Here is a 27,021-nt window from a genome sequence, read left to right as displayed (position 1 = left end):
ATGATATAAAAATGGTGCATTGTTCGCTAGATATTAGCTTAAACGGATAACATTTAGCAGTTTTATCTTGCTTGTTTATGTTTTATTATTGTTATTAACATTTTGTGTATATATATATATATATATATATATATATATATATATATATATATATATATATATATATATATATATATATATATATATATATATATATATATGTATGTATATGTATATGTATGTATATGTATATGTATGTATGTATGTATATATATACGTATATATATACAGTTGAAGTCAGAAGTATTAGCCCCCCTGTTTATTTTTTTCTCCAATTTCTGTTTAATGGAGAAGATTTTTTCAACACATTTCTAAACATAATAGTTTTAATAACTCATTTAATAACTGATTTATATTATCTTTGCCATGATGACAGTAAATAATATTTGACTAGATATTTTTCAAGACACTTCTATACAGCTTAAAGTGACATTTAAAGGCTTGCCTGTAATTAGGCAATTTATTATATAACGATGGTTTGTTCTGTAGACTATCAAAAAATATAGCTTAAACTGGCTAATAATTTTGACCATTAATATGGTTTTTGAAAAATTAAAAACTGCTTTTATTCCAGCCAAATTAAAACAAAAAAAATTTTCAAAGGGGGGCCAGGGGCTAATAATTCTGACTTCAACTGTATACAACTTTTTAGTTTAATTTATTTTGTTTCATTGTATTTTTATGCTAATATTATGTTTTTTTTTTTTTACTTTAACTTCCATATGTTTTATGAATTTCATAATGTTTTAATACCACTAGTGAAATGGTTATTAAAGACTTGCTTATATAAACTACTTTTATTATTTTCTTTATCCTTGATTTTGTGCAGACACAATACTTACTATATTTAGTTACAGTTTATTTATTTATTTATTTATTTGTATTTTATTTATTTTTCGGTTTCCTTTGAATATTTATTTTCAGATTATTATTTTGGATACCAGATTTTCAGATATTTTCATTTTGTAGTTATTTCGTATATTTCGACTCTTATTTGCACTAGTTATATCATACAGATTTTAAGTGTACACGTCCTGACAAATCGAAGTTTTAGGAATAACAAATAATAATTTGACTTCTAGTTGATCATTTGGTATCAGAAGTGGCTTATATGAAAGGCAAAAGCCTCTAGATTACACTTATTTTACCAAAATAAAATACGATGATGCCTTGATTTTTAATTATTTAATTAGGACAGTAAGGTCTGACTTTGCTTAGACAAAAGTCTTGTCACTTAAGGGAAATAATTAACAGTATAGAATATATATAGACTCCCATGAGCTTGGAGGACGTCATCCATACATCTCTGCAATGACTCAAATACCTTATTAACAAAGTCATCTGGAATGGCAAAGAAAGCGTTCTTGCAGGCCTCAATACTGAATATAACCCCAAACCATGATTTTTCAGTCACCAAACTTGACTGATTTCTGTGAGAATCTTGGGTCCATGCGGGTTCCAGTAGGTCTTCTGCAGTATTTGTGATGATTGGAATGCAGTTCAACAGATGATTAAGCAGAAAAACCTACCTTCTGCCACTTTTCCAAATGATCAACTAGAAGTGAAGTTGTTATTTGTTGCTCTTACAACTGAGATCGACGACAAGACTTGTAAGGTAGTGTAATATTGGTCTTGTATCATCCTCCAATCTCTTCTCATAGCCATATTTATATTAGCCATTGCAAAGTAATCATTAATGAAATATGCAGCCCACATCATTAGAAACACACCAATGTAAACGGCAGAATTTCACATCATCTCATCAGCATTTCACAAATCCACACATTGGCAATAAAAATCCTCATTTAAAACATCTCACATTATTCCGCTCCCCCTCCTAACACACACACACACACACACACACACATGCATTTTCCCCCTGTGATCTCCATCTCTGCGGGCTTTTAAATTCACATTTGGTGTCTAAAAAGCCCTCGTGCCAGATATGATTCAGCATGTGTTTCCAGGTGTCTCGCTGCTTCTTCCAGTTGGGATCCGCTCGCCAGTCACTCAAACGCCGCCGTTCTGTTTAACTCAAGATTAATACAACCATTACGGCTCTCAGGAAGTACAAAACCCATATTTTCTGATTGCTTGCACACCGGAATTTATAGCTTTCACCGAGTCAATATTAGCTTTAAAGGCGCGAGGCTGTAGATTTTGCTTTAATGTTTCATCGTGCCCATCGAGAGAGGATGTTCAGCGCAGATGCCTCCATAACTCTCCGTTTTAACCAGTGCTCCGGTTAAACTCTAAAAGCAGCGGATGTATCTCTCATTTTTTTTTTTTTTTTGGTGGGGGGTGCAGTAAAAGCAGCCGTGGAAGGTCTTCTGTGCCCCGGGGTAGCAATGAATGCTGAACGGACAGCATATTTCTCCTCTATAACACATGCACTGAACACCGTATTTCTCCACACACACACACACATACACACTCATCCCTGGAAAAACGTCCCGGCTGTGGCTCGGGGCCAGGGAATGATGGAGAGTTAGGGTTATTTTTATTTTTTTAATGCGCTGGGGCTCCTCCAACACTCAGTTTGTTTAACGCGGCTGGCCTGTATTTTATTTTTATGTGCTGGATCAGCCAGTATCAGGTAGGACTTAGTACTGATGGATTCGGCTGATAGCGTTCTCTGAACTCTTCCCTCCCTGCTAATGGTGTCCTCTGAATTCCTGCACTTCAGATCAGCGGCTCGCTAATATCGAGGTGTTAAAGAAATGGACGGATAGATCTGAAAGATGCTTCGTCTTTGGAATGCGATTGGGCTTTGATTAAGCAAGAGTGCATGTAAATTCTAACCCAGATGTTTAACTTTATTTTAGTGTACATAAATATTATCGGACAGATCGATCTGTCTGGCTGTTCATTGCCTTTTAGTCTATTAATTCATCCAGTCAACATCTATTCTTTTCTGTCTCTTTATCTGTCCATTCATGTCTCTGATTCATCCCTCATTCATTCACTCGATCATCCATCTCCCTCTTTCCATTCTTCTATCCACCAGTGTACCCATATCCTATCATTATTTCGTCCTTCTGTTTATTCATCCATCCAAACTTTAGTGTCTCTATATTCATGCATTCATACTGTTAATGCATCCATCAATGCATCTATCTGTCTATTACATTTATCCCTCCATCATCTCTTTGTCTGTTCATCCATACAGAACATTCCTAAACTGTATTTCGTCATTCAACTTTTCACACATCTTGCCATCATCCATTTCTCTGTCAACCCTTTCTATCCATCTGTTCATCATTGTCATTCATTCGTTGTACTTTCTTTCCATCTACCCATTCGTCCATCCCTTTAACATCAATTCATAGTTATTTTCATCAATCTTATTTTTTATTGATTTCGTTTTTTCTATTCATCCATATTTTTCATCCATTTATTGTTTTCCATCCATCTATCCAGCCATCATTCTTTCCATCCATCCATCCATTCATCCATCCATAGTTCTTTTCATCCATCCATCCATTGTTCTTTCCATCCATCCATCCATTCATCCATCCATAGTTCTTTTCATCCATCCATCCATTGTTATTTCTATCCATCCACCTATTCATCCATAGTTCTTTCCATCCATCCACATATTCATCCATAGTTTTTTTCCATCCATCCCCCCATTCATCCATTGTTCTTTCCATCATCCTTCCATGGTTTTTTCCATCCATCCATAGTTCTTTCCATCATCCATCTATCTATAGTTTTTTTCCATCCATTCCATTGTTCTTTCCATCCATCCATCCATCCATCCAAAGTCTTTCCATCCATTCATAGTTCTTTCCATCCATCTGTCCATTTCTTTATCAGTAATTCAGTTCATTCCATCCATCTATCCATTCATCCACCCATCTATCTCTTTATTATACGTTCATAGTTCTTCCGTCCATCTTTTTCAGTCATTCATAGTTCTTCCTATCCATCCATCTACCATTTCTCTGTCAATCATCTGTCAATTCATCTATTTTTCATATCTTTCAGTCCATTATTCTTTAGCTTTCCACCCATTTGTACATAGTATCTCTCCTTCATTTACCTCTCCATCCATCCATCCATCCATCCATCCATCCATCTCTTTATCATTAATTCATAGGTCTTTACATCAATCTCTTTTTCATTGATTTTGTTCTTTCCATCATCCATATTTTTCATCCATTTAGTTTTTTCATCCATATTTACCATCCATCCTTTCCATCCATCCATCCACCCATCATCCTTTCCATCCATCCACACATCCATCAATAGTCCTTTCCATCCAAACATCCATCCATAGTATTTCCATCAATTTATGGTCCTTTCCATCAACCCGTCCATTTGTTAATCAACAATTCAGTTTTTCCGTCCATCCACCCATCTATCTATTTATTATACATTCATAGTTCTTTCCATCCATCTTTTTTCATGCATTTATAGTTCTTTCCATCCATCCATCCATCCATCCATCTGTCAGTCTCTGTCCATCATCAGTGCATTAGATCCACAAGATTTCCCACCCATTTGTAGATAGTATCTCTCCTTTATTTACCTCTCTTTACATCCATCCATCAATCCCAACACCCCTCCATCCACTCATCCATCTTTCATCAGAAACCTAGCCATGCTGTATCATACAGTATCAATACCATTTTTGCTTTGAGGTAAAAACAAAATATGAGGTAAAATATCAAGACATTTTAAAATAATAATCATCCACCCATTCATCCATCTGTCCTCGCAGTATTTTGCACTTCACATTTCTCCCCTTTGTGTTTCCAAGAAGCTTATCTCTCTTCCAGAGTGGTCACGGTTAAGACAACCATTAAACAATTTCGAGCGCTGAAAGTAGCCCGACCTCAGATCTGCATTCGTTTAACATTCCTCCTTCATATTGCCATCATTTACGTCGTACTGTCGTCATACGGTAGGAATGGCAGTGATAAGTCATGTTTAGGACCCACCACCCCGGCCATTCCTGGTGTTCTGTGCGGTGTTCCCTCGCTCCGGTGGCTTAACCGGCACATTTCGTCCCCATCACAAGCTGCCATAAATCTCCCACCCCCTCAGCTATTCATTATCTCTACACTGGCGAACACGCCCATAGACACACACACACACACGCAACCGATGGAGAACAGAAGGATGTGGCGTATTTTTAGGCCTGCTCGAGGACTCCTGAGAAGAAAGCTTGAAGGAATGCAGAGTACAGAGAGAGGAAATTGAGTGTTGAGGGCGGTGTGGAGATGCGTTGATTGATGGGACCCGTCCCCTTTCTCTGATTGGAGGAGGTGATTGGCCACTTGACCTCTTGGTGATCAATATGGACTCTTCTCTATCTGTCTCAGAACAAATGTGTAGAGGCCCATTGTGCTTCTGATAAGAGCCATTGTGTTTTTTCTTTACTGCAGGATAGTAAGCTCTGGCTTGCTGTCTGCTTCCTACATAGGAGGTGGTCTACTAAGGTTGCATCTTATCACAAATGATAGGTGCATATTTGCTTGAGTCTACAATGTCAGCTGTTCTGGGACTTTAATACATATGTAAAGCTTGATTGGAGATTAACTTGATTAGAGTTGTTGACTCTAATAGTCTGACGTGAGCACACTGAAAAAATTATACATTGGATATACTCATTTTTAAATGGTTTTAAGTGGTTGCAAATCATTTATATGGGCTGAATTTAAACAAAGAAATTAAGCTGAACGTTACTAAATGTAATTTTTTATTTACATTAAGCCCATATAAATTGTTTGCAACCACTTACCTTAATAAAATTTAGTAATTGAATAATGAATATATAAAAATTAATGAATAGTTTTTTTTTCAGTGCATGTTGGGTTAACAGCAACAAATATATACAGTATATCATACACAAAAGTTATTTTTAATTTTATATTTACAATATTAAAAATAATTCCGTCAGTTTTTAGTTTTATAGTTTTTTTTTTCAAATAGTCGGGATTGGGTGATTTAAATTAAATGTTTTATATCCATCCAAGGCTGCATTAATAGTATTAGTTAATAATATTAATATTAAAAGTATTAGGCCTGTCACAATAACAATTTTTGTTTCATGATATATTGTCAGAGAATCTGTGATAACAATATTATTGTCATTTTGACATCATTTTATGCCACTGATTATGTATTACCATAATAATGTAAATATCCATGAACACTTTAAAATACTTATCATTCTTTATGTTATTTAGAGTCTATAATTTGAGGTTAAAAAGTTAAAAGTCCTGTTATATTTACTATTAAATGTTCTATTAGGTAAATATCCAATTATACACTTTGACTCCAGTGAGGTAGAATGTAAATTTCATTGTAAAATGGCTTTAATGTTATTCGTCAATTTGTAAATATTTACAAAAAAAATGATTGCGGTCTTCTCCAAGTATTGCATGTTAAGTCGATATATTGATTATTGTGACAGGCCTAAATGGTATGCATTAAAACACTGTAATATTGTTAAAATGAGACATCAAATATTTCTTCCTCTTAATATTATTATTATTATTATTATTATTATTATTATTATTATTATTATTATTATTATTATTATTACTACTTCTACTACTGAAAACAGCTTTTAAATTTAGATGGAAGCCCTGATAACCTATATTACAGGATTCTGTAATGAATAGACACTCAAAATAAATCTTTTGTGATGTTATCAATGACTTCACTGTCACTTTTGATCAGTCTCTCCTTGGTGAATAAAAATATTTGATCAAAATCAGAAAGCGCTTTATTGCCAGGAATGCTTACACACATACAAGCAATTAGTTTTCATGACAGAAGCTTCCACAAAGCAACAGAATGACAGGACAAAAACATATATAATAAAGACATTTTTAAAATGTGAAGTAAATAAGGAATCAAAAAGTACAAATTGACAAATGCAGGTCGCCAACCTGATTTTACCAAGTAGGACATCTATGTTGATCCTGGAACAACATTCCAATCAGCCAATCAGAATTAAGGGATACCGTTTGTTTTAGGCTTAGGCTTACGATTAAGTTTAAGCACTTCTACAGGATTGTTATCCAACTATTATTCCCCTCTGATTTTGGGAATTTTATACAGTTATGATTGGGTTTAGGGGTAGGGAATAGATATGGATTACATTTTCAACAAAAATGAAGGTCCAGGATCAATATATGTGTCAATTCAGGATCGCATCATACTTTGCAAAATCATGACGTGCAAATGTATGTACATGTATTTAACTATATGCAATATTATATGTATAGCTATGCACAAATTGAAATGTAAATTAAATACTGTATGTAGTTAAATAAATATGCGTGTAAATAGTGTTGTTGGTTCCACAATAATGGTTCAATAGATAAATAGCCTAAGGGAAGAAACTGTTCCTGTGTCAGTCCATTACTGTCTCCGAAAATGAAATAACACTGACCACAAACTTTTGAATGACAGTGTATATCATTTATCCATTATATACGTCCCAAATCAGGAGTTTTAGGGAGGAAGTGAGTGTGTCGCTGTTGTAGTCATCACGCCTCTTCTCTCTTCATGGCCACCCATCATATCCAGTGCATAGGAAAGATTAGATCACCGAGGAAAAAATCCCATCGTTGTTTAAAGATAAATCCAACAGGACACGTGCATCAGGAAAAAAAATTGAAGAACGGAAGAATTCAAATTCTCTTTTGCGCCGCCACCTTCATTTCCCTTGGTTGGCATGATATCGTGACCTGAATATCATGTGTGTTTACATGGACGTGTGAGCGATTCTCATCCATCATTTCATTCTCTTTATCCCCCACATCCCAGTGCACGTTCTGTTATTTGCCTCTCCTCAAGCCATCCTCCCCGGGTTTCTCTCTTCACCTCATCTTTTCCTTTGATTTTTATTTTTAGCACTTGATGCATTTTGGCAGGGCAGATACAGAAGGGCTCATCGGGACCAGGCAGGGAGGCTGCGGAGCTGAAGGGGAAGTTCCTTTTTTTTTTTGCCCAAAGTAAACTGACTCACCTCAGGGGCAGCGGCTGCCTGTGGTCTGAACCTGACCATAATGAGCACGGCTAGTCAGGAGGTCAGTGTATTAAAAGGCCTCTCTGACAGGACATGTTAGTGCTCCTGAAGCCTCCTGGAACATCACCAGCGTTCATTTTATTAGTTTGTGCCAGGACACGGTGGTTTTTACAGGCTTGGGTGGCCCGTTTGTGTGCGCATGTGTTTTGCGGTATACATCGCATCTCCGTTGCTTTTGATGGTCAAAATGACAGAATTAAGAGCTGTACGGCAGCCTGTGGGTATCATACCGAGTGTGTGTGTGTTTCTGTCAGGTACACAGGCTTCTTTCTGGAGCTGTAATGTCAGTCTGGATAGAATCAGGTCAGTCAGTTCCTCCGAGGAGTTGAAGAGAACACGACGAAATAGAATAAAAGAGAAAGAAAGGGTTTGCCAGCGATTTGAGATGCTGATAAGAGAAAAAGCGAATATGCTGCAATCTCAGGATGACAATATATTGTGCGCTCTTTTAGATAGTAAAATAGAAAGATGATATTTTATAAAACTATATAGTGTTCCTGATGCAATATATAGATCATATTTATTTAACAAAAAAAGGCAATCCCAGAATGTGCTGTGCACATTGTTGAGACTAAAAAAAAAAAAACTATAGTGGGGGAAATAAGTGTTTAATACGTCACCATTTTTCTCAGAAAACATATTTCTAAAGGTGCTGTTGACTTGAAATTTTGAAAGACTGATCAAAAGTGACAGTGAAGTCATTGATAACGTCACAAAAAAATCCATATAAGCAAAGAAAACAAAATTAATTAGTTTACAGATTAAGTTATGTTTAGCAAAATGAAATGACACTGGGAAAAAGTATTGAACTCCTACAGAAAGGAAGGTGTAGAAAGGCAGTGAATGCCCAGAGAGCAGCTGAAATCTCTAAGTAGTTCCTCCTCTGCCCTTCGTCATTGTAAGGTAATATTCACTGCTTCAGTCCAACATCTACATGACCAGGATGATGAAGATGAAACCAGGGTGGACATTTCAGCAAGACAATGATCCAAAACACAGCTGAGAAAACTCTCAAATGCTTTCAGAGATAGAAGATCAAGCTGTGGAATGGCACAGCCAATCACCTGACTCGAATCCAATAGGAAATATAAAATAAAGATCAGATTTGATAGAATTTTTTTTTTTATGTTTAATCCACTTAAATTTCTAAAAACAATTAAGTTAACAGCTGATCCCAGAGTTGTCAGTGCTCGAGGGATAGAGTTCCAGAACCTTGGGGCCACAACACAGAAGGCACGGTCACCTTTAGTCTTAAGACGTGTTCTGGGAATGGCTAAAAGGTCTTTGCCGGAAGACCTCAGAGGCTGGCCACAGGAGGGACCATGTAAAAGATCTTGAATATACAGTATAAAGTAAAGGAGGGCCTGACCATGCAGAGCTCTATATGTAGTTACCAGAATCTTAAAATGTACTCTAAAGCTAATAGAAAGCCAATGAAGAGCCTTAAGCACAGGAGTAATGTGCGACGTCCTACTAGTGTTGGTTAAAAGCCTTGCAGCTGCATTCTACACAACTTGCGAACACTCCATAGAAGATTTGTTTAGAGAGTGAACAGAACTTTACAATAATCCAATCGTGAAGAGATGCTACTATCACAGCTTGAGTAGCAAAAATACAAAGGCCATCATTGTCAGGCAATTTTAAATACTTAAGCATCATTCATTCATTCATTCATTCATTTTCTTTTCAACTTCGTCCCTTGGGGAATCAGGGGTCGCTACAGCGGAATGAACCGCCAACTTGTCCAGCATATGTTTTACACAGCGGATGCACTTCCAGCCACTGGGAAACACTTATACACACTCATTCACACTCATATACTACAGTCAATTTAGATTATTCAATTCACCTGTACCACATGTCTTTGGACTATGAGGCAACATTTCATTTAGCAGGCTATCGTAGAAGGTAACCATCTAGGAAAACAGTAGGCAGCTAAGCTGCTCACTAGGTTTTGGCAATGATCCAGCAAGTTTCAGTGTTTAAGAGGTCAAAGAAAAAATGAGAGGGAGGAAAAGAAAGCGAGGCAGAGGGAGGATGTTTTAGACACACACTTCACCACTGACACTCTAGCACACGTGGCTAACGCTAACCCTGAGACATTCTCCAGTCTGCCGCCTCTATTTGTCAGTACACTGGAGGCTTTGACCATCTCAGCTAACACTACATGATGTTCACCCTCCCTCCTTCTGTTACCGCAGGTTTGACCTAACAGGCCACACTCCCCGAAACAGCTGCACTTGACTGACGGCTAGTTATGGCAAACTAATTATTTGCAATGCTATGAGTAGCATATTGTTCATACGCTGCACACTGAAGTGATCAAAAGTGACAGTAAAGACATTTATTAAGAGACCACTTGAAAATCCTGATTTATTATTAATATTTGTGACACCAGACCACTAATAAGTCATAAGCGTCAATTATTGGATGTAGAGATTACACATTAGCTGTAATCTGAAAATGTAAGCTTTCCATTGATGTATGGTTTGATATGATGGGACAACATTTGGCCAAGATACAACTATTTGACAACATTTACAACACTCTTATTGGGAAAACTCCACTATATTTAGGCCCAATCCCAATTCATTTTTCCCTTCCCCTTGTCCCTTGAAACATAATGTGAAGGGGAAGGGCTTCAAAATTTACCTCAAAGAATGGGACAGCCCAACAACACCAGCACACATCATCATTTAGCATCGCGATTTCTTGCTTCATATGAGATCGACGATTGCGACTGCAGTTATTCCTGTTGTGTTATTTATTTTTTGATATTCATCCTCAGGAAATCACTGAAGCCATATATCATGTTATCTTAAAGATATAACGTGGCAATAAGATCGTCCTGTCCATTTACACCATGGCCATATTTATTTATGTAAACACATGAAAACAACAGACACTATAAAAAGATCATTCCCAGCCACTAGACTTTTCTGACAGGGTATTCGAGTGTCATCGAGTGACAGAATGTTGTGGGACTGTTATACATGACTTATTATTAGGGAATATAGATAGCCAAATTTAGCAGTTTCTTGCTGTGAGGTGACAGTGCTAACCATTGAGCCACCGTGTTGCCCATATTTGACAGAATAAATGAAAAAAAAATGTTTTAATAAAACACATAACCATAAATCATCAAGAGAAACTTAAAGTTCCAGAGAAACAGAGCAATTTCAATAGCCTCTTTTTCCGTAGCTGTGTATTTAATTATGCGTATATATTGTCTTTAGCATCCTTCTAGTAGTGATGTTCCTGGAGATCTACCGTCCTGCAAAGTTTAGCTGCAACCCTGATCAAACACCACTAAAGCAACTAAGTCCGATCTAAAGGAGCACCTGCTAGTTAAAGCAAGGTGAGTTTGATCAAGGTTGCAGTTGATGTCTGCAGGATGGTAGATCTCGGGGAACAGGGTTGCCTCTGCTCTAGTATCATGACTGTATAGTTTCATATGCTCAAGTACCACACATCTAGAGATCGTCAACAAGGAATTGAAGGTTCATCTTGTCAACAGGGCATATTTTCAATCACAATCTAATAAAATGTGCTGTCTGAAAGCTAATTAAGTGTGTGTTCTCCTCCAAACAGGCAGGAGGCACTGTTGGCTGCCATCAGCGAGAAGGACGCCAACATCGCTCTTCTGGAGCTTTCATCCTCAAAGAAGAAGAAAACTCAAGATGAGGTGGCTCTGCTGAAGAGAGAGAAAGACAGGCTGGTTCATCAACTTAAACAGCAGGTAAGAACAAAAATGAAACCCAACCAAACAACAGGTGAACACGAAAAACAACCAAACAGCAGGTGAGATCAATGACTGAACTACATCTAAACCAAAGGTACCCAAACTCGGTCCTGGAGGGCCGGTATCCTGCAAAGTTTAGTTCCAACCCCAATCAGACACACCTGGGCCAGCTAATCAAGGACTATTTCTCAATTCCAAGAACGCAGAGAATGGGCTTGCGTTTTTGTGGAGACCGGTCTTGCTAGGTGTCCTTGGAAGAACGAACTCGGGAGACCACGAGAACAGAGAACGCGTCCTCTGAGAAATGAGATGCTGCGTTCTTCCTGACGGTCACGTGACCTTCACGCATTTTTAACGGAAAATTATTTAAACATTACAGCAGATTTACAAAGATTTATTGTTTTTCCCCTTTTCAATATATATACTATGCAAGACTTTACAAATATATGTTGCGCAATATAAATAAAACAGATTTTAATACAAATTTCAGCAAACAAACACCCTTAATGTGTTTATTCCTTTATCAAGACTTTCATGGTAATGTTTATATTCACCGTTTCATTTAGGGAAACTCCTGAGATAAATAAGTTATACTGTATCTCTGAACTTTAATAATAAATCTATATTAAATGCTGCACTTCCCACCTCCAGTCGCAATGACTTCTGGGACTTCTAGAGCGAGTTCGGTGCTCAAGTCTGCATCGGTGCATCCTCGATATCAAGAACACATCCAGGAAGTTTCATACATCCTCTGTTCTTCCGGTCTTGAGTATTGGAACTGAACTTTGGCAGTTGATGATGACATTGCACGAGAACACGAGGACGCAAGATCGCTGAAGAACGCATATTGAGAAACAGTCAAGCTCTTACTAGGCATTCTAAAAACATCCGTGTAGGTGTGTTAAGGCAAGTTGGAGCTAAAATCAACAGGACACCGGCCCTCCAGGACCGAGTTCGGGCAACCCTGATCTAAACCAAGGCACGAGGCAAAACCATAGACTAAAATGAACACAGACCTCAGTCCTCCTAGTTTCCTAGAGGAGTTCTTCAACCTCACCCACAGGAATTACATTGGTGAAGCTTAAACCAGACGTTCGTCAGTCTAAAAGAAAAAAAAAACTGAAAATAGTCCCACCTCAAAGGGACAATTTAGATTTTATAGCTCGAGTATAACAAGCTTTTTTGTTTTGCTGACGAACTGTGTGTTTCTGACTCAAATGGGAGCTTCGCTTTTCATGCTTTTGAACTCTCAGACTCTCTCGTTCCTTCCAGGCCCTGATTGTGTTTTACTGTAAAAACACTGTGTATTTGGGTTTTGCAAACTCCAGTCTAAATTATCTGTGCGTCATAATTGAAAGCATGCCACAGATGCTGTCTGTAGACGTTAAGTTGACAATAACCTGAAATCCTGTCTCATATGAGGGGCGTGATTGCCCCGAAATGTAAGATCATTCAGGATATGCTGGTGTTCACAGAATGGCTGACCTTGCTATCGTAGTTCTGGTTAGCAGTTCAAGGAGAGGCTGAAGAACATATACATTATAGGGAGACGCATGTTGGAAATTAAATCTTGGAGATGCAAACTAGGTACAGATGTCCATCCGCAGAGTACAGTGCATTTTTAGGATTATTTGACTCCTCCTCCTGGTTCCTACAAACCACCTGCAAAAAGCACACGCAAACTAGTGGCTGTGTTATGCATTTATCTACTTAATTGTTAATATTAGTTTGTGAAGTCTATTGGTTCTCTGCTAATTGATTAATGGCTTATTTTTATGTAGTGCTCAGCATAATTTAGTACACCCTATTTTGAAAATGAATATTTTTGTCCATTTATCAGTGAATGTAGGCAATGTATTTAGGTGCATTTAAGCTAAATAAATTTATTAAACGAATATTTTTATTGAAATCATATTTTAGTCACCAAACATATTAAGAAATTGATCGATAATGCAACTAAATTCAAGCAAAAAATTTCAAAAACAACAATCAAAAAAAAAAGTATTTGTATTTAACATTGTTCAATAACATATAAATCTGGGTGTACTAGTTTTTAGACCGTTATCATAAGTTATTTTGTTAGATAAGCTCCAGATTTGGCTTCAGTACTGACTAATCTAATATATATGCACACATATAATATTGTATAGCTTCCTATTTAAAATATGAATTTAAAAGAGAGATTTGTGAGGGGTGTACTTATAGATGCTGAGCACTGTACAGTTAAGAGCTTTGTTTTACTTGGTTTGGATGTTAAATTGTAATAAATATAAAGGTAAATGAACCAAATTGTGAGATGAAAAAGTTGATTTAAAAATGTTGGCGTGCATTTTATTTTACAGTGTCCTTACAGTGTAGTACAGTGCGTAATTAAAATAAAAATTTGATTTTATCCATAATGCAAATTACATTAACATATGACTTATTAACATATTACTAGCATTCATGTTGTTATTGTTACAGCTTAAAAGATCACAGTTGACCTTGCTAGCTACCTAAGCTGTTGCAATATTTCACATTCCACTATTTGGCAACACTTACGTTTGATTGATTTACAAAAAAACTAATTTGATAAAAACATTTGTGAATATGTCATCATAACTTACTGGAGGTTTTTATTGACGTTTTCATTCAATTTCAGCAGCTACTCCCAATAAATGCCAGTCTGTCAGAAATCGCACCACAGAAAAACACTGCACGTCATATGACTTAACCAAAGCACATCATTGGCTAAACCTAAGGTCTTCTTTTTCCCAACAAAAACATTAGCGCATTGGTCTTAAAGAAGCAGTGACAGAAAAATGAACATAAATATCATGTTGCCATATAGCAACACCATGCGGTAGAGGGTTAATTACATATTACTTGCGGTTTAAGTCAATATTTTTAGCGCTCTTGTGAAATTAATACTTTTTTCAAATCTCTCCCAAGTGTTGTTTAACAGAGAGAAGATTTTTTAAGAACACAATTTGTCATTAAAACATAATATTTTTAGTAACTATTTTATAATAGCTAATTTCTTTTATCTTTGTCATGTTGACAGTACATAATACTTTACTAGTTATTTTGCAAGATACTAGTATTTAACTTAAAGTGCAATTTAAAGACTATTTATGCAGGTTAATTATAAGTTTGGTTAATTGGGTCAATTGAAAGTTGGCTAAAAAATTATTAGAAATTAAATAATAATAATTAAAAACCAAACTTAAATGGGAACATTTTCATGATCTACGAAATGTCACTTGAGAAATCTTTGATAAAGAATAAAACATTAACAATAGGGCTTAGGGCTGCACGATATATCGTTTCAGCATCGATATCGCAATGTGTGGATCTGCAGTGTTGAGATGGGGTTGTAATTAACCAGAAACACCTTATTTTTAGGCCTGCTTGTGACTATGTAAGAATTCAAGTGTGAATTTAAACCATTTGGGCACTAGAAATGATCAAATGTGTAGCTTCAACAAAGAATAATTGCATTTAATTATTTCTACAATGAAGACTATAGTAGAAAACATTTGAAGTACGTTTTTCAAAATTGTCCTAAGACAAAAATGAATGCTGTTGAATAGTTTTATTTTTTATTTTTTATCTTTGATATATTTATTAATTTATGCTTAAATTAATATAATGATCAGTATGTAATATGTTTATTATATTTTATACAGATCAACTCCCTTACAAAATCATCCCAATCAATGTAAACCTATTAATTGTTTCCAAATACAAACGCACAAAAAATCTGCATCTCCGTTTCCAGTACAACCCGGCCACACACATGTACACAAAACCCTGCGGCTACAGAAAAACAAAGCGACCAAGAACCACGACATGCACATCCACTCTTTAACGCCATTCATGCACACGCTGGAAAACAGACGTCTGAATGACAGGCTATCAGCTCCAGCATTCCTCGGGAAATGGGTGTCAGCAGTGCAGATACTCCGCACCCGCAGCCCCTGAGATCAGGAGGGCAGCCTGCACCCCGTCCCGCTCACTGTCAATCACACAATCTGCTTAAGAGCCGCTGCTCTCCTGACATACTAATGGTTGAGGTCGGAGATAAAGGTTACACGCGGTGGTCCTAAATCAGGGCTTTCTGAGCAGTTTTACTTCGGGGTTAAAGTTAGGAGCCAACTTCGGAAAGGTTGAGACACGTCCTGTTCACAGCAGAAAGACACATTACAAGCAACCGTTTGCCGTTTATCCTCATTTATAATCATTAGTTTTAATCATTAGATAAAGATCGCATGCGGTGGTCCTAAATCAACGCTTTTTGGAGCAGTTTTACTTCATAGTTAGGAACAGAGTTGGGAACAAGTTTCACTGTAGAAAAGACACGTTACGAGGAACAGTTTAGCATTGGTTGTAATTTAACTCATTAAAATTTGAAGTTTCGGTTTTGGTTATAATAAATAGCCATAGCCTAAAGGTGTTTGACATGATCCTGCACTTACACACTTACAAGGTTTATAATAACAATTAAGATACTTTATTAAATGTAACGATATGCATAATTATGGGTGGGAATTGTAAAGGGAAACTGTCCAACAAGTCTAATCTTTACACTATGGGTCAATTTAAAAGCATTGCAAAGGCAATGTAACGATACACAAATTATGGGTGGAAATTTTTAAGGAAAACAGTTTAGTTTAAGTCTAGTCTGTACTCTATGGGTCAATTTGAAAGCATTGCATAATAAATGTAATGATACGTAAATTATGGGTGGAAATTTTTAAGGAAAACCGTCTAACCGAAGTCTAATCTTTACACTTTGGGTCAATTTGAAAGCATTTCATAAGAAATGTAATGATACACAAATTATGGGTGGAAAGTTTTAAGGAAAACAGTTTAGTTTAAGTCTAGTCTGTACTCTATGGGTCAATTTAAAAAGCATTGCATAATAAATGTAATGATACGTAAATTATGGGTGGAAATTTTTAAGGAAAACTGTGTAATCTAAGTCTAATCTTTACACTATGGGTCAATTTCAAAGCATTGCAAAGGCAATGTAACGAAACACAAATCATGGGTGGAAATTTTTAAGGAAAACTTTCTAACCGAAGTCTAATCTTTACACTTTGGGTCAATTTGAAAGCATTGCATAGGTAATGCAATGATACACAAATTATGGGTGGAATTGGAAACTGTTTAATCGAAGTCTAATCTTTACACTATGGGTCAATTTGAAAGTATTACATAAGAAATGTAACAGTTCACAAATTATGGGTGGAAAATGTTAAGGAGAGCTGTCCAATTTAAGTCTAATCTTTACACCAAGGGTGCTCAACCCTGTTCCTGGAGATCTGCCTTCCTGTAGATTTCAGCTCCAACTCTGATTAAACACACCTGAATCAATTAATTAGGAGCTGAACAGCACTTTATAATTACAGGCAGGCGTGTTTGATATTGGTTGCAAATGAACTCTCCAGAAACAAGGTTGGTCAGCTCTGCTTTACACTATTGGTCAAGGTTTTTACACACATGACTTGTTGCCATCCAAATAAGCTACTTTATTAGCACGTTTTGCTTTATGTACACTGAAAAAAAAAATCATTTATATTTGTATGGGATAAACTAAACAAACAAATACAATTTAGTAATGTTCAACCTCATTTGTTTGTTTAAATTTAGCCCATGTAAATTGTTTGCAACCATTTACCTTAAAAATATTTTGTCAACTCCAATTAGTATTTTTTTCAGTGTGAAAACGTGCTACCAATCATAAATTCTCTTTATTTTACTCATATAAAAGCACAATGAGCATCTTTTACATTTATTACACCCTCCCATTTCTGTGATATTAATGACGTTTTTTACACCAAACTTGACTTTTGTCCTGTCAAATGCCCTCCTGTCAAATGTATTGTCCTGTCAAATGTATTGTAAAGGGGGAAAATTACATATTTTTTCAATCATTGGAATAAAAAATCCAAAGTTATTTATGCTATAAATAAGGGAATTTTCTTTTCTTTTGATGTTTTGATCCACATATAGTTGCATTTCAGAAACATTATATTTATTAATATTGCAATTACTGAATGGATTTAGTCTTTATTAATATTATTATTATTGTTAATATTGTTAATATTATTATTATTATTATTACTAACCCAGATGCATTAATAATATAAATCTAAAAGTATTATTGTCATTTGTAATCATTAGGATTGTGGTTTGTGGTGTATAAATGATGACGATCTCCAGCCTGAAGGTGTTTGTGGTGGCCCAGGGGAAGGGCGAGTGCTACTGGATTAGGGTTGAGGATCAGGGTCGTGGGGTTTGACTGACAGGGGATGAGTGTGACATAGTGGTACATAAACAGAGTATTTTTCTTTCGCTTTTTCGAGAGACAGATGTGCGTAAAGATGTAGGGCTGATAATAATGGCTCGGAGGGGGGAAAATTCCTGGTGGTTCTTGTCAAGTCTTGTTAGGTCTGTCAAAAAAGAAAAAAGAATAGTATCAGAAGTGCGCCTTTACTACAGATATCATATGCATGTTTTGTCCCAGTCAAGTCTTTAAAATCTAATTTTAATTTTAAATATCAATTTACCCCACCCACATAAAAATAAAATAATAAAAAGTGATTACGTTTTTTTTATTATTGTTTATTAAAGAAAATAGCAAAAATTATATATTTCAATTTACATTCATACGTTTTTTAATTCAATCTGAATTCATGTTTGTTTATATAACGCTCTTTACAATGTAGATTGTGTCAAAGCAGCTTAACATAGTTCTAGTGAAGTCCAGATTTCAGAGCTGAAGTTCGGTTAAGTTTAGTTCAGTGTAGTTTAAATGTCACTGCTGAAAGTTCAAACACTGTAGAGCAAATCCACCGAAGCGCAGCACCACAAGTCCCGATCCGAACGAGCTATTGGCGAGGAAAAAAACTCATAGTATATATAAAATTATTTTATTTTTATTTTTAGATGTATGTTATTTAAAAGTATAGATCAATTAGTCTGTTTTTTAATCTAACTTCTTTTTAATAATAAAAATAAATAAATAAATAATATTAATTTTAATTTTTTATTTTTTTTTAATTTCTAATGCTTTGCTTCTTAGACTTTACACACCTGAAACTTGTCTATAGCACTTGTTCACTGCTGCTCTTATAGTTGTGTAAATTGCTTCCTTGTCCTCACTTGTAAGTCGCTTTGGATAAAAGCGTCTGCTAAATGACTAAATGTAAATGTAATGTAATAATTGAATAACAGTAAGCTGTTACGGACAATAATAATAATAAGTATACATCATGGTGGCTCAGTGGTTAGCACTGTCGACTCACTGCAAGAAGGTTGCTGGTTCGAGTCCCAGCTGGGTCAGTTGGGATTTCTAAGTGGAGTGTGCATGTTCTCCCAGTGTTGGCATTCCTCCGGGTGCTCCAGTTTCCCCTACAGTCCAACGACATGCGCTATAGGTGAATTGAATAAGTTAAATTGGCCGTAGTGTATTTGTCTGAATGAGTGTGTATGGATGTCTCCCAGGACTGGGCTGCAGCTATAAGTGTATCTGCTGTGTAAAACATATGCTGGATAAGTTGGCGGTTCATTCCGCTGTGGTGACCCCTGATTAATAAAGGGACTAAGCTGAAGGAAAATGAATGAATGAATTATAATTAATAATTAATTTGTTATAAATGCAGTATTTTATAGTTCTGAAGAAGTAACAGCGTTTTATCTATTAAAAAAAAAGCCTTCATCCAATCCTGTGGCTTCTCATTTGTTTCATCTCACTCGAACGGATTGTGATGTACTCAGTGTGTGATAAATGGAGCCCGTCATCGTGTTTAAATTATATTTTCTCGACGACGAGCAGATGGGACTATTTGATGTCCAACAAAATGATGCATAATCAACAGCCGTTACTGTGATCCAAAGATTTGAGGTGAAGGAAATGAACTAGTATGAAACCACAAAAAAGAAGAGGAGAAAAAAAGTGTCGTTTTTCATAACAAAAAGAGCTGCGCGAAGAAGATGTCCCGGATCTGTTTTTGTTTTGCGACGCATCACTCTTCAAGCTATATCTGATGTGTTACAGAAAGAAAATGAGCTGGCTTTGTTCTTCTTCTTTTGCGTTTTCTCCGTCTGTGTGTCTGTCAGCCGCAGCGATGATGATGACAGTGTAAAAATAGGACAGATGCTTGGCGAGTGTCTTTTGAAGAGTCCACGTAGTGAAATCTCTGCTCTTTGTCGTGACGTCGCATCCGGCTCTGATGTGCCGTCCACCTTTTATTAGCATTTTAGAGAGGAAAAACTCAGATTAAACTCTCCACTGATATCACATACTTGACTGAGATTAATATTTAAGGGGTAGTTCACCCAAAGATGAAACTTTTCTCACTTTGTACTCACTATCAAGTGGTTCCAAAGCTTTATGAGTTTATTTCTTCTGTTGAACACGAAGGAAAATATTTCAAAGAAAGCTGCAAACCTGTAACCACTGACTTATACAGTAGAAAAAAGCAGAAGTCAATGGTTACAGGATTTCAACATTCTTCAAAATAGCTTTAGAACTTGATCAAATAGTGAGAAAAGTTTGAAGAAAGGTATTACACATATTGCTTTGGGTGAGTAAATAATGACAGAATTTTCACTTTTGAGTGAACTTCACTTTCAATACTTCGTTCACACTAGCAGCGACTTTGTGGCTGCCTGTCGCTCTGGGTGGCGATCTACTCCAAACACAAATCTGTGTAGGTCTACAGCACGAAGATACAACCAGCCTTTGCAGGAGCTGAAAGAGGATGACGTGAGCTCTACTGGTGCTCCTATTAGCTATTGCTAAAGAAAATTGCTCTTCATTTGCATAAAGTTGAAGGATTCTCAACTGTGTTGTGTCGCTTGTCACGCCCACCTGGTCGCCAACGGTTGCTGTCGCTCACGTAGACCGAGGTCGCTGGAAGTGGCTTAGGGGCCGATCACATCGAACGAGCTAGCACCTCACTGCCTTTTTTGTTGACAAGAAAAAAGAAGCGTGGTGTGCTTTTTATGTTGCTAGCTGCGTAATGTGCACGAGTGTTGCTGTTGAAGTTAATATAATTTTAATATTTAATAATATTGTGATATTCAAGATTTGTGAGTCACACAGCACCAGATAACTCAAAACAGCAACCACTAGTCTCTCCTCCATCTTTAAAAGTCTCCGTAGTCGTCTTGATGGCACAAACACTGCAGGCATCTCAACGGAAACCCCGCCTCTGCTTTCATTTGATTGGAGAATGAAAACGAAGCGGCTTACGTAACACACTTTCTCTGCTCAGAGTTGTTTTATTTTTAAACACAAGGCGCGCAGAGTGCATAAGCAGCGCGCAAAACGATCGCGGCCATTAGTAAATCATTGAAATAAGGTGCCTCTCAACGCGAAAAGCGTGTTCAGTGTGATCGGCCCCTTACTCTCCATTGAAATGAACAGTCGCTTGTTGCTTTGCCGTTGCGAGTCGCTTGTAGTGGGAATAAGGCTTAACTGATAAGATGATTTTGGACAGATGTTTATGAGGTATGGAATTATATAATAGTTAATTATAGAGCTAATAATATAAGAGTAATGAAACCAAATTGTCTTTCCTAGTCATCTCAACATTAGTCAAGCTGACCCAAAATATTACATGTAAAACTTTGTATATAAACTTTGAAATCTGGCTCACTTGTTAAAATAAGTTAAAATAACATAAACATATTTTCTTGTGACTTTTTATCATTTTTATAAACTTTAAAACTCTCCCCGTGTGTGTCTGGGTTTTCTCTGGGTGCCACAAGTCCAAAAACATGTGGTATAGGTGAATTGGGAAGGCTAAATTGTCTGTAGTGTATGTGTGTGAAAGAGTATGTATGGATGTTTCCCAGTGATGGGTTGCAGCTGGAAGGGCATCCGCTGCGTAAAACATATGCTGGATAAGTTGGCGGTTAATTCCGCTGTGGTGACCCCAGATTAATAAAGAGAATAAGCCGAAAGGAAAATGAATGAATGAATAAACTTTGAAACCTGGTTAACTTAACAAGAGACAATTCAATCATAACTTAATGTTAAAACAGCTATCATAACATTATGTATGAATATGTGACTCTTTTTGGATTCTCAGAAGCCACAGAAATTAAAAATGTAAAACAGAAAATACATTGGGACCATTCCTTTTGTTTATATCCATCAAAATGGTCTTTATTTTTAAATGTAGCAGTAGAGTAGTTTATACAGGCTATTTATATTATTATTATTGTACTACACGTTATTATTATAATTATTACTATTAATTTATTTATTTTTCCCCATTCATTCATTTTTTGGGGGCTTAGTTTCTTTATTAACCAGGGGTCGCCACAGCAGAGTGAACCACCAACTTATCCAGCACATGTTTTATGCAGTGGATGCCCTTTCAGCTGCAATCCAACACTGGAAAGACCCATACACTCTTACATTCACGCAGATACACTATGGCCGATTTAGTTTAGTCAATTCACCTATAGCGCATGTGTTTGGACTGTAGGGGAAACCAGAGCTCACGGAGGAAACCCACGCGAACACGGGGAGAACATGCAAACTCCACACAGAAATGCCAACTGACCCAGCCGGGGCTCGAACCAGCAACCTTCTTGCTGTAAAGCACCATGCTGCCCACTATTATTATTATTATTATTATTATTGTTATTATTATTATTATTATTAGTAGTAGTAGTAGTAGTAGTAGTAGTAGTAGTAGTAGTATTGTTATTATAATAGTATTTTATTTCTAGTTTATTTATTTATTTATTTCACTGTTAATGTTGTTGTTTTGTGCAAATGTGTATTTTTAAATGCCTATTATCTAAAATCAAATTTAATTAATACATGAAAAGCGACAAAAGGGACAATATCCTTAATTGGATAATGAAGAAAATCCCCCCAAATGCTTTCTTTTCCCTTGCTCTCACAGTAAAAAAATACCCATTAATAATTAGCAGTCTCTGTATTTTATGATCCACATGTGTTTTTCATTCATTTACGGTTACGAATTGAATTATGGGACCTTGATCTCTGCTCTGTCAACTTTTGATGTTAAAAATTCAACACTGCAGTTTAACGTTATTAAGTTATTTCTAAAATACTGCACGTTATTAACTCAAGAATAGCAGCTGGTGTAGGAGGGTGACCTAAAACCTCCTTTGCATCCCCCCTCCCACCCCCCAACCCTCTCTAAAAGCACTCCTGGCTCGAGCAAACCTGCCGAAAACACTCCCACCTGCTCGAGGCGTCCAAAACCATATTTGATAAGTCGTAAAATTTATCATCCTTGCCCCTGCACGGTCTGAAGAGGCTGCATTAATCCACGCCATTATCGTGGAGCATGATTTCAGCACATTAATCATCCGGCCGCTCGTATGTGAAATCTTTACGATGCTGGAGAGACTCCGCTCATGCACACTGGGCTCTCTGTGTGTGCTGTGGAAAAGGTGTAGACTGGTTAGTGTGGTCACCGCCTCTAAACCAACCCCTCCTCCATCATAACTCTCAGCACAAACTTCCTGGCTTTTCCCATGTTAACTGTATGTCAGCCGACTTGCATGTGTGTGTGTGTTTGGGGTTTCTTATGTCAGCGCCGGTGTTACAGAGGGACTGGGATTTGTTGGGTAAAGTCAGGAGATGCAATACTAATGAAATTGCACCGATTTTGATGTTGAAGCAAAAAAGATTGTGCTTTTGGACACATTTTTTTAAGCCATCTATGGTGAGGTGTAGCTATGTGGCAGCACAAATCTCTTCTTTTTCTTGCATTTTAGAATAAAACTACAATATAATGCAGTATTAGATATAGAAAATGTGTTTTTAGCCTGATGACTTCAAGATTTTGAGAATCACACTCAAAAAAGCATTTGTATTTATTTAATTCATCTTTATCATTGTTTCTATAGCGCTTTTACACTGTAGATTGTGTCAACAGCTTAACATAGAAGTTCTAGTAAGTTGAAACCGTGTCAATCCAGTTTTCAGAGTTTGTTTTAGTTCAGGTCAGTGTGGTTTCATTTTCACAACTGAAAGTCCAAACACTGAAGAGCAAATCAATCGATGCACAGCTCCACAAGTCGCAAACCAAGCAAGCCAGTTGCGAGGAACAAACTTCACCAATTGACGAAAGTGAAGGACATAAACTCTAGAAACCAGGCTCAGTTGGGCAAGACCGTATCTCATCTGGCCGAACTTCTTGTGCAGAGCTGCAGTCTAGGCTGGAGAATGCTGAAAGTCCATCGTGGAGAAGCTGCTGGTGTGTTTAGTTCACTGGCGGGTGTTCAGGTTGGCCGACGGAATCAATTCTGAGAATCATGCTCATGCTCTCCACTCCTCCATGACGTCCACAGCATCTGCTCAGGATACGACCTGGAACCAAGATTATGGAGACCTCGGGATAAGGAAAAACATACTAACATAAGCGTAGATGCCATTCAAATCATAATCTTTTTTGGGAAGTGTTACCAGCTCCGGTTGGCCTAATTAATGCAGCCTAACAATCTTTTAGAGGATTTGGATTTCAAAAGCATTTGTGTTTTATGTGTATGCTAATGCAAACATTTATGTGTAACGATTTTTTATATTATACTATTATACTATTCATTCATTCATATTTATCTGGGGTGGCCACAGTGGAATGAACCGCCAACTTATCCAGCAAATGTTTTACGCAGCGCATGCCCTTCCAGCTGCAACCCATCACTGGGAAATATTATATTATATTATATTATATTATATTATATTATATTATATTATATTATATTATATTATATTATATTATATTATATTATATTATGATAGATCAGCTTTATCTGCTGACATAGCAACAGTGGTAGTGTACAGTAAATGCATTTTTCTGTTGTAATATTTGAATAAATACTGTGGTGTAATCAATAACACAATATATATATATATATATATATATATATATATATATATATATATATATATATATATATATATATATAAGCAATTTTAGAGCAAGGACCAGGATAATGATTCCCAAAATTATAATTATAATAAATACAATTTAAATAGTTATGTTTACCACTATTCCTCAAACACCTAGGTTTTTTTAGGATTTTAATTGTTTTAAATATTATATAATTTAATGTTTTCTTTTTGTACATTTAATTCACCTTGTTCTTAATGTACGAGCGCGGGCAGCTATTTGGGCTCGAGACTTCCGGTCTCATTTACTTTCATTCATTTTTTAGACGTTAAAAAACGCTCGTTCTACTGCTTGATGTTGCGAACTGATATTTATTTTTTATATTATTCAACTTGGTCTGTAGTCAAGTAAACACTTGTTTGTAGAGCAAGTAGTTTGACCATTTTCTGACATAAATTTTTCCTAGTCATTTCTCCCATAGGTGACTGAAGTTCTAAAACAATCGCAAAAGTGAGCGCACTTCCGCATTGAAGAATAAGGTCAACAGGGGCAGGTCAGAACAAATGCCTTTTATTTATTTACACAATTTTTTTTCTTATTTGACACTGAATAATGAAACATTGTTTCAACAATATTTGTAACAAAAGTTATATAATGTAGAAATTAAGCTGTACAAGATTTTCTATTATTTAAAATTTAATAAAATGTAATGTTATCTTTTTGTACGTTTAATGAGCACTGGTCAGATGTGCCTTTTATTATGTGCCTTATATATATATATAGCATTAAAATATATATTTGAACACATGTATTTTTGAATTAAAACATCTAATACTTTTGACATCTCTTCTAGTAGTGATAGTAATGGGTTTGGGTTTGAGTCATCATTGTATTTCCATTGTAAGTCATCCATTTGTGTGTTTGCGTGTGTGTGTTTGCGCCGACCCCTTTCTCCTCCCCTTTGTAGATCAGGATATCAAGTGTGTGTGTGTGTAATGGAGTGTGGCTGAACTGACATGGTTCCTCTTTCAGCGAGAGACAGAGATGACATTGATCAAGTGAATGTGTATTTTAGTCCCTACTCCGAGATGTAAGACTTGCCAAAGTGTGACCTCCGGGGTCCAATCTGTCCTGGCGTCTGAGCGTGTCCGTGTTCGAAAATCAAGACGTACACACAGGCAAACGATATTTATCCTGACAATTTTGGTAAGCTTCATTTGCTTTTTTTGTTGCTTTCCAAAGACTAGAGTTGCAGTTTTGGTCTCTCATCCATTTGTAAGCCATGTATCTCATGACTAACCCCATCCGCTTCTCATAGAGATGACCCGGAGTGATTCAGACCAATTACAGTTTGATGGTCCTCTGGGACGGTGTTAAAAAGTCTGCTTGCAGTTCTGTAACCGCAGATTGAGTGTTAGTGTTAGTTCCCACAAGTGCTGGAATGGCGTTGGTAATTCCATCCCCTCGCAAACTGCAGATTTGGGTCGATACGTCTTACTCTCATTACCTGCTGCAAGGCCCCGCTGTCCTCGCATGGCTTCGGGCGACGGCGGCATCGGGATGGGTAGAGATGCCAACTGAGTAAAAGCCTCCGGGCCTGCTGTTCTCGGCAGAGCTGTGGTTTTGGGCACCCCTCAGAGGAATAAAAACGTTTTGTCTCACAGCTACCCACGAATAAACTTCAAATGTGAAAGCGGCAAATCAATGCCAAGGCCACTGTGTGCACCTTTATAGGGTTCAAAACGCTCTTGTTTTCTAAGCTGTAGGCGCCTCGCATCCCACGCTGTGGCCTAAAGAGATCACAGAGCCTAAATTAGAACAGCCAGTGACAGAGAGAGAAGTCTAGAAAGAAAAAAGAAAAACATGCAAACAACAACATCAACAAGCATTCGATTCATTGCAGGATCTTGTTTGGCTAAAGGTCTCGCAGAGCCGGAGTCAAGGGGGCCTTGCGAATGGAGGTCGTGGCTCATCCGCGCTGGATTTGTCTTGGATCTGATGCAACTCTTGCTGCTCGTTTAGGAAAAAAGAGTCGCTGTGTTTTCGGAACACGAGACCTCAAAACACAAGCCGCTAAATGGCTGTTTGAATAAGGCCTGTGGGTGTCCAGCTTGTCCAATGTGTGACGTTGTGGAGGAGAGGAAATGGAGATTTTCCACTGCATCTCCGATTGTGGAGAACGCTTTACGATGTTGTTATTATTCGGTCAGACAAATGAATTTTTTTAGAGTGCTCTGCGCCCCTTTTGGCAGGTCGTTTTGGCTGCTTTATTATTACAGGGTTTTGCCCAAGCGTCGCTAATGATAGTTGGTGAT

General features: G+C 36.8%; 1 protein-coding gene across 4 annotated transcripts in view; it reads left to right on the top strand.

Annotated features, from left to right (window-relative positions):
- Positions 1 to 27,021, top strand: part of erc1b (ELKS/RAB6-interacting/CAST family member 1b) — a 321,625-nt gene that overhangs the window by 236,017 nt on the left and 58,587 nt on the right. For all 4 annotated transcript variants that reach the window (XM_056456008.1, XM_056456007.1, XM_056456006.1 and 1 more), the window contains one exon: positions 11,681 to 11,828. In XM_056456008.1, coding sequence (XP_056311983.1) covers positions 11,681 to 11,828 — 148 coding nt within the window. The remainder of the gene's footprint in view (positions 1 to 11,680; positions 11,829 to 27,021) is intronic.

Source organism: Danio aesculapii, chromosome 4, assembly GCF_903798145.1.
Source record: "Danio aesculapii chromosome 4, fDanAes4.1, whole genome shotgun sequence".
In the NCBI taxonomy this organism is placed as follows: domain Eukaryota; kingdom Metazoa; phylum Chordata; class Actinopteri; order Cypriniformes; family Danionidae; genus Danio; species Danio aesculapii.
The sequence above is the reverse complement of the archived record's forward strand: the minus strand, read 5'-3'. Positions and strand labels throughout refer to the sequence as shown.